Raw genomic sequence first — 9,342 nt, forward strand, 5'->3', positions numbered from 1 at the left:
TGCCTGGGCCCTGTCAGGTCAATGGGAGTTGGCCGCGGGCGCGCGCCTCACAGGCTCGTGTGCGTCTCGCGCCGGGTGGGCGGTTTAACCGTCGCTCTCGCGGCTCCGACGCCATTTTGCTCTCGCTGCTTCAGGCGAGGCGGCCGGCCGGGCTGGCCTGAGGGGACTGCCGGCCCGCTGCACTATGGAGCCCTGCCCGAGAGGAGACCGCAACGCCGCTAGGAGATCCCGAGCTTCCGCAGGCAGCAGCTGGATTCCGGCGCCGGAGAAGCGGCCGGGCCGCAGGGAGCGCTGAGGAGCCCCGCTATGGAGCCGAGGAAGCGGGAGCAGGCGAGCCCCGGGCTCGGCCAGGCCAGCTCCTGGTTAGGACTCACCTGGCTGAAGCCCGGCCCCTGTCCCCCGGCTCCAGACGTCGCGGCCCAGCCCCAGCTCAGCGCCCCCTTTTCCTGGCTGCGGCTCTTCTCGCAGCTGCTTTCCCCGCTGCCCGGGCTCCTCCACCGGCTGCTGCCCGGCCAGGGGCTGAGCAGCGCCCTGTGCCCCGCGGCGGGGGAGCCTCCCGCGGGGGCATCTCAGGCCGCGAATCTTCTGCTGCTGTCCGAGGCCAGCGCCTCACTGAGTTGGGCCGACGGGCAGCTGCACGGCGCCCCGGAGATGCCCCGGAAGAGTAGCCTGGAGCCTGCCCAGCCGCTGTGGGGAGCTGGGCTGGTGCGGAGCGGCCTGGCCCCGCTCAGTGTCCGGCAAGTGGACCTGGTCTCCTACATGCTGGGCCCCGGCGGCAGTCTGGGGTCCGGCTACGGCCAAGCCTGCTTCACCGACAACAGCCACCTGCCCCAGCCCTTGAGCGCCGAGCTCCCCGCGGACGGCTGGCGGGGACCCCCATCGCGGGAGGGGCTGCCGGAAATCCAGCACCTCCGCACCAAGCGCCTGGAGTTCCTCCAGCAGCAGCAGCTGGCGACTAATTGCTTGGCCGTGCCTGACCCGGACCATGGCTACCACAGCCTGGAGGAGGAACAGCAGCACAGGGGGAACAGCCGAGAGGATCTAAAGCAGCAGGGTGATGGCTGGGAGCTGAGAGGCCCTGAGGAACTGCCTGAGCACAGCATAGTGGGGCAAGCTGGAGACAGCCCCTTGGAGCAGGAAGTATGGCGTCCTGAGAAGGAGGCAACTGAGGAAGCGCCCATCTCGGAAGAGGATGAAGATGAGGATTCCGATAGAGAGCAAGACCTGCCGGTGTCATCCAGGCCTGCCTGTGCTAACAAACTGATAGACTACATTATCAGGGGCAGTTCCAGTGGAGAGGAAAGTTCAGAGAGTGAGGAAGACTGGGATGGGGATGATGATGATGACGATGATGGGTTTGATAGCGAGGGGTCCCCCTCAGATTCAGACTCTACTAGCCAGGATAGTGAGAGCCAGCACCTCTGGAACTCCTTCTGCAGTTTGGATCCTTACAACCCTCAGAACTTTACAGCTGCCATTCGAACTGCTGTTAATTCAGAGAAGGTTTTGTCTGGTGAGTCATATGTAGAGGAGGATTCTTCATGGGCCGAAAGCCTTCCTGGCTCTCCTGCCCTCGGTTCTGAAGAGGATGATGAATGGGAGTGTAATAGTGCAGATGAGGAAGATAATTTGAAACTTTGGAACTCATTCTGTAACTCAGATGATCCCTATAACCCTTTCAATTTCAAGGCACCATTTCAAACTGCAAAAAAGAAAGGGAAGCCTGACTTAGAAGGAGCATCAGGGCTGTGTTTGGTCAGCTCTCAGTGCAATCTCTTATTCACCTGCCAGGTGCAGCTAGTGGAGAACCATAACTGTGGGGTCACAGATATTGTGCAGCATGGCATTCTTTTTGGAGAGAAACATACATGTACCAAGAGAAAAAAGGTATATTTCATATTCATGTACTTATGTACTGGTAATGTGGTACAGTTGAACCTTAGAGTTAACACCTTTGGAGTGGAGGTTATTCATAACTCTGAAATGTTCATACCTCTGAACAAAACGTTATTCTTTCAAAAGTTTACAACTGAACATTGACTTAATATAGCTTTGAAACTTTACTGTGCTGAAGAAAAATGCTGCTTTTACATCTTAAGTTAAATGAAACAAGCACAAAGTTTTCTTACCTTGTCAAATCTTTTTTTAAACTTGCCCTTTATTTTGTTACTAGCTTCTGTTTAACACTGTGTATGCTTTTTTGGTCTCTGCTGCTGCCTGATTGTGTACTTCCGGTTCCAAATGAGGTGTGTGGTTGAGCAGTCAGTTAGTGTTCTGAACTGAGGTTCTGCTTTAGTGCCTAGGCACCTCACTCAGGATCAGGGGTCCATTGCTTAGGACAATAGGTGAACACAATAGGAGATATTCTGGCCCTTTTGAAGTCAGTGGTGGCAGGACTCTTACACATAGCAAGAGATGGTCCCTCCCCCAACAAGCTTAGAAGCTAATTGCTCGATTAGTATTTGAGTGTACATCACTGTTTGCCATTTTATCAAAAACTTGATGTGTTGGTATGATGTGAGTTAAAGTTTTGTTTCCGTAATCCTCTGAGTTCTGGAATTTAACTTTTATTTTAAAGCAGGGTTTCCTTGCACTTTATGCATTCTGATGCTGTCTACTGTTTGTTTTTCTTCTGACAGCATCTGGAAGCATTAATGATTTAGTAAAGATTCCCTGTTTTCTTTTAATCTTTCCTTAACAAAAAAAATTTTATGTGACATACAAATGTTTGTATTTGTGTCAGGCCCATATTTGCATTTTATAAATTACCCAGAAATTCTCTTCAGATTGTAGCCAAGTAACTGTATTAGACTAGTCTTTGTAAGAGCACATAGTCATTTTAATTGTACTTCTCATGCAGTGGGAGGAAACTGTTTAATACTATAAAAAGAAAAGGAGTACTTGCGGCACCTTATGCTCAAATAAATTTGTTAGTCTAAGCTTTAGTGAGCTACAGCTCACTTCATCGGATACATTCAGTGGAAAATACAGTGGGGAGTTTTATATAAGTCTTTTAAAAATGCATCATAACACTTCTTCTATTGAGTTTAAATGATAGAAACAATTCTTACTAGTGAGACTGAAGTATCCTTATAGTAATCCAAGGAATTAGTTAAAATATTTTAACACAATAGTTCTAAATACATATAGACAAGTGTGGAGATCTGTGTATGGGTTCACTGGTTTTGCTACCAAATCTCTGAGGAGTCGGCTTACTAGATGGATGTTGATCTTGTGTACTAGGTGAGTTTGAAGGAGCCCCTAATGGTATGTCAACACTCGAATAAAAGACCCAAGGCAGAGCTGTGGCTTACTCTGGCTTGGCTGGGGTCATCTCAGGTCCCAAAGCTCTGGCTCCTGTCTGAGCCTGAACACTTACTTAGCAATTTGACAGTCAGCTGACCTGGGGCAGGCACTGGTGAATTGTTGTGAAGATGAATTTCCCTACAGTCACTTGGGGTACATGTGTATATGTCAAAAATCCAGGTCTCTTAGGATTTCACTGAAAATTCCCACTTCATCATTTGAAACTCTTCAAATTAGGTATAACTGCATTTTTAAAAAATTAGCAGAGTTGCAGCAACAAATTAACATTAAAAACTTAAAATGCAAATTTAACACTGAATAGCTTTTCATTCTGTTTTGTGGAAACAGTGAAGACATGAGACTGAAAAAAAATTCTAGAAAGTGACTCATTTTAGAAGCAACCATTTGATGCGAAGTGCACATCATGTAATGTTGAAAGTATACGTAACACTTCATAATGGACAATGTTTTAGACAAAGGTCGGACTCTCACCTGAAGGGTTTAGTTTTAAAGTGTATGCACATATACTGCATAGCACATGCACATACAAAGTGGCTAGTGGATATTGCAGCTTTTCATATAGTAGCAACTTTTAGTTTCAGTATAGTTATGTGCGAATCAACTCCAGTAGATAATTACTTTCTGTTCTTGGATTATACTTTATTTTTTTGGCTTTGTGTAGGCATTCTAAAGAGCCACATAGTGCACTTATATAAAGGTTCCTATACTTATTCTTTTAACTTCAGTATCTTGCTGCATGTCAGATGAAGGCTTTTAAAAACATTTTATTGGGGTGCATGAAACTTGAATTTTTAGGACCACCTTTCTATTTCACTTGTTTGCAGTGGTAATTTAGATACAGTAATTTTCAAACCCTTTACGTAACCCTTCCTAGTAACAGTGAATGGACAATGATCTGTATGCAATATCTAGCTTGATATTACAAAAGTTGTTAATTGTACCCAAGGGCATGTCGTAGACTGATGTAAAGGGGATGAAATTAGTAGGCCACAAAGGGAGAGGCTGATGTAACTATCCAGTTTATTTGAAAGCAGATATTTAATTAGGTATGGCTGGTCTATTACCCAAAGATTGCTAAAAAGTGACAGGATTTTAGTCAAGACTATATTGTGCAAATCAACCTTGAATAATTTAACATACAATATTGTGTTCATTTTCCTGTTCAAGTTTTAAAAACTTGAAGACCCTTTAATTTATAGGGGAACAGGGTATCTGTTGTTAACACACTATGTTGAATTAACTAAGGACTTGACTTCCAATGGGGAATTAAAGCTAAAACGGAGTTTCTGGACTAGTTTTAAGACTGACTCTTTTGGATCAGTCCTTGTATGATCCCTTTGATAAATACCCAGTAGGTCACTATGTAGAAGCTTTATCTTCCTCACTGCCAGTGCTCAAAGTGTACACAGGGGTGGGGTGAGGGTGGCAGTGGTAACTGAAACCTCCTGGAAGTAGTCTTGAAGTGTAAAACTAAGGCTTGTGCACACTGGGGATTTCAATCTTTGGCACCATCAGAGTAAATGCCCAGTGTAAGGCAAAGCTGCAGCCTGCACCAGTGTGCTTTACTCCTGTTTCAAGCAGGGATAAGTGCATATAGCCTCTTTGCCTGTTTGAACTGGGATAACTCCCTAGTGTAGCTATGCTGGAGGCTGCCACTGATGGCTGTTCCTGTTACGAAGTATGTAATTTTAAGAGGTACAAAAAATTATTCTAGGCAATTTCTGCATTTACATTACTTTAACCTGCAATTGGCAAAAGGCTGGATGACTTTGATGTTGTAAATGAAGTGCTTCTTGGCTGAGTGGCTAGCTTTTAAAAAAATGTAAGCAAGTTTATACAGCTTAAGTTAACCTTCTCCTATAAAATGTTAAGGAAATTCTAACAGACTCACATTGCCCCTCTCGTGGTTTTATTTGAGTACAGAATCCATTTGCATTGGAAATGCCTTTCTCTAGATGCTGGCACCAAAGGTGGTGCCTTTTTTTAAGTTATAAAAGCTATTTTCCTCTTGAAGGATTCCATAGTAACTATGTCAGTCAAACATTTTTGGGGGACGGAGGGGGAGGAGAGAGATGCAAAGAACAGCTTCTCAGTGAGAATGTTTTGCAGAATATAAGGGCATATCTACACTTACAGCACTGCAGTGACACAGCTGCAGCGCCTAGAGCTTCTCCCACTGGCATATAGGTACTGCACGTGCCTGAGAGGTGGTAACTTTTCTCCATGGGAGAAGCCCTTCCATCATTGTAGCATTGTCAGCATTGGGAGTTAGGTCGGTATAACTGTTTCACTTGGGGATGTGGATTTGCAACACCTGAGTAATGTCGTTATACTGACATAAGTTTGTAGTGTAGACCAGGGCTAATTGTTCAAAGTGGAGTGTTTCCAAGAAACTGGAATTAATACTTGTTCTGAACATTGCTATGGGATCTTTAATGACAAACAGTCAGGGCTTCAGGTTTAAATTGCATCTGAAAGACTGACCGTAGCAAAACGAAAAGGTACATAATTAGATACTGTATGTTGAGTTTAAAGTACAGTATGGCATTCACTTTATCCTATTAATAGCTTAGATCAGAAGGATAATACAGTAGTTAAAACTTTAAAATAGTATTAGGCTAGGTGATGAGCTAATCCTGTGATTCCAAATATTTTGTTTGAATTTTAAATGTAACGAAAATGTTGTATAACCATTATGGAAGGGGATACTGCCTCTGTTTTAGTAGCATGCCTGTCAAAGGTTTGGTCTTAGCTTTAAAGATGTATTTATTTGCTGCATCATGAAGCTTAGGGTTGTGACATTTGAAAATACCATTACTGTAATTTCAAAACTCTGTTCATGGTATTTAAATAGACATGCTGAATTTGCTGCGAGTCCTAAATAACTGATGTGTTGTCCTAGCCATGTAGCTATGAGTGCCACTTAAGTTTAAAAACTGTATGACATCCTCTCCTCCATATTGACGTGGGGCTTTTGTTTACACTGTGGTACCCATACAGTCTATTCAGAACAGTATACAACTTAAATAAGCTTCAGGAACTAAGTTCTCCTGTTTTTACCTTTGTAAAGAGAAAGTTAAATACACCCATTTAAAAACGGGCATGTTACAACCTTGTGTTATAATCAAATGTTAGTGTAAAGACTCAGACTGCACAAGTCAGTCAACATTGAATTACGTTTTCATTAGGTTTTTTGGAATAGCTCTTAATTTAAGAGCCCTCATGGCAAAATATGGTAACAGTAACTGCAAATACTAATTAAGAATGAGATTGCTTTGCGTAAATGATTGTCCAGTGCTTTAATACAGTGGTTCTCAACCAGGGGTCCGGAGTGCCCTGGGGGCCCATGAGCAGGTTTCAGGGGGTCTGCCGAGTAGGGCCAGCATTAGACTTGCTGGGGCCGAGGGTAGAAAGCCAAAGCCCCACCACAAGGAGCTGAAGCCCAAACCTGAGGAACTTAGCTTCACGGGGCCCTGGGTGGCATGGGGCCCTGGTCAGTTGCCCTGCTTGCTATCCCCTAATGCTGGTCCTGGTTTTTATATGGAGAAAAACAGTTGTGGCACATATGGGCCATGGAGGTTTTTATAGCATGTTGGGGGGGAGGGCCTCAGAATAAGGTGGAGCACTCCTGCTTTAATAAATATCTTATCTCTTATAGGTAACATTCCTTGAAGAAGTTACTGAGTATTATGTAAGCAGTGAAGAAGATCGGAAAGGACCTTGGGAAGAACTTGCACGGGATGGATGCAGGTTCCAGAAACGAATTCAAGAAACAGAAGATGCTATTGGATACTGCTTAACCATAGAACATAGACAGAGGATATTTAATAGACTCCAGGAAATATACACCCCTACTTCCATATAACACAACCCAATATAACATGAATTCAGATACAACGCAGTAAAGCAGCGCTCTGGAGGGCGGGGCCGCGCACTCTGGTGGATTAGCACGTCCGTGTGTCTGGCTCTGACATGCAGCTCTGAGCGGCGTGTTAAGGAGGCTGGGCCGGGGTAGAGGGGTTGGATAAGGGGCAGAGGGTCTCGGGGGGTGGTCAGGAAGCAGGGGGGGGTTGGATGGTTTGCAGGTTCTGGGGGCAGGGCGGTCAGGGGATGGGGAATGGGGGCATTGTATAGGGCATGAAGTCCCGGGGGGGCTGTCGGGTTGGGGGTGTGGATAGGGGGTGGGGCAGTCGGGACAGGAAGCGGGGGGTTGGGTGGGGGTGGGGTCCTGGGAGTGATTAGGGATGGGGCGGGTCTCTGGAGGGGGTGATCGGGACAAGGAGCAGGGGGGCTTAGATAGGGGGGGTTTCTGGAGGGGTTAGTCAAGGGACAAGGAGCAGGGGGGGTTGGATGGGTCGGGGTTCTGAGAGGTCAGTCGGGGTGGGAAGTGACTATTAATAACGGAAATGCTCGAGGCCAAAGCAAGTTTGATATAATGCAGTTTCGCCTATAACACGGTAAGATTTTTTGGCTCCTGAGGAACGCGTTATATCGGGGTAGAGGTGTATTACCAAATGTTTGATGTTTTCTAGCCCCCTAAATTTGGTACCCTACTGTTCCTATAACAGGGAGCTAAGCATAACTTTAATACTGCTTCCAAATATAATGATCAGCCAATAAAATATACCTAATTATGTCCAGTTTTGATATGGAAACAAAAAATACCTTCTTCAACTTGAAGAATAAGAGTGGTGTAATTGTATTGCTCTTAAAGCAGTTTGTATCTCAACTGTTTAGGTAAAATACAGTCCATAAATGCCTTTTGTACACACCATCTGTCGCTACTACCGATTGGATGGTTTAGTGAGGTCCTCGGATTGGCCCTGTCAGGGTCAGTCATGGCCCTGGTGGAGTGCCGAGAAGATGGTCAAACTTGACTATCTAGGGGAAGTAAAAGTTGTAACCAGGTTTCCATAGGTGAACTTAATGAAGGGTCATTAATGCGGTGTGCAGGGAGCGACAGGACTGGGCTGGGCAACTGACCCTGGACCGGGGGGGGGGGTGGAATTCAATGCAGGTGTGTGGCTGGGATGGTGCACGAGGGGAGGGAAAAAGTCACTGGCCCCAGTCATGTCTGCCTCCCAGGCATGCTGGGAACAGAGTGAAACCCTGGATCCCTGGGAGAGGGCAAGGCCATAGCAGCACTTTCTCAGCGGGCCTTCTGGGCCGATGCCCCCCGAGGTCACGCAGAGCTGGCTGGTGGGTGCCAGGCTCCACTCCGTGTGCTGTCAGTCGCTGCCTGCCTACCCCATAGGTTGGAAGCGGCAAGGGAGAGTACCACAAGGGATTGGAACAGTTTCCCTCAGCCAGGAGCCAAGTACCTAGCGTGCTCTGAGCTTTGTGGCCCAGGGAAGACAGTGGTTCAAAGACTTGTGCGGCCCAAAGACTTGTGTGGGCTGAGGTGGCCCATGGCCACCCATGGGGGGGGGAGGGGGACTGCTGAGGAGGGAAGGACATCTGAGGATGCCCATGCCACCCACCCCTATCCCCCCTGGTCCATGAGAAGCCCAGGAGGGAGAAGGGCTACCCTGCTTCTCTCTCTGCTGTGTCTCTGTGTGCCTCCGTCTGCCATATGTAGGAGAAGAGTGGCTATGAAGTTGGAATTTTGCACTTTTGAAAAAACAAGAATCTGAAATATTTATAGGGTTCAAAACCCAATGATTACAGTTCTGATTTAAAGTTTGAATTGGTAGTTGCAGCAGTTCAGTTGTCTGTCATTTTCCCAACTTCTTTTGGTATTTTTCCTGCTAATTGTATTAGTTAACAGTGCTTGGTCTCCTTCTCAAGAATTCAGTTTTGCTTATCAGGTTTTTTCTTTGTTACATAACACTTTCGATAATGTGTGTATTTAAATATTTTGATCTAAAGCTGGATTTCAGGAGAACTGAAAACTACCAGTGCTGCTGCTGCTGTTGTTTTTTCTAAATATAAAATTCTTGCCTAGTACTTATCAAAGCTAGTTGTGCAGTAGGTCCAGGTTCTTTCAGAACTCTGGAAAGCTGTTACTCTGATCAG

The 9,342-nt window shown here is 46.0% G+C and overlaps 1 protein-coding gene across 1 annotated transcript; it reads left to right on the plus strand.

Moving 5' to 3' along the window:
• PPP1R15B (protein phosphatase 1 regulatory subunit 15B) lies at nt 1–7,961 on the plus strand. The gene is made up of 2 exons (XM_038379976.2): nt 1–1,887; nt 6,986–7,961. Exons 1-2 carry the CDS (start codon nt 307–309, stop codon nt 7,190–7,192), a joined length of 1,788 nt encoding a protein of 595 aa, XP_038235904.1. The 5' UTR covers nt 1–306; the 3' UTR covers nt 7,193–7,961.
• The last annotated feature ends 1,381 nt before the right edge of the window (nt 7,962–9,342 follow it).

This window comes from Dermochelys coriacea, chromosome 21 (genome assembly GCF_009764565.3).
Source record: "Dermochelys coriacea isolate rDerCor1 chromosome 21, rDerCor1.pri.v4, whole genome shotgun sequence".
Taxonomy (NCBI): Eukaryota; Metazoa; Chordata; order Testudines; family Dermochelyidae; genus Dermochelys; species Dermochelys coriacea.

Excerpts from the sequence above, each read along its gene's own strand:
- PPP1R15B (XM_038379976.2), top strand. The coding sequence starts at position 307 with ATGGAGCCGAGGAAGCGGGAGCAGGCGAGCCCCGGGCTCGGCCAGGCC. Across the intron at positions 1,888-6,985 it reads CATGTACCAAGAGAAAAAAG|GTAACATTCCTTGAAGAAGT; the intron begins GTATATTTCATA and ends TATCTCTTATAG.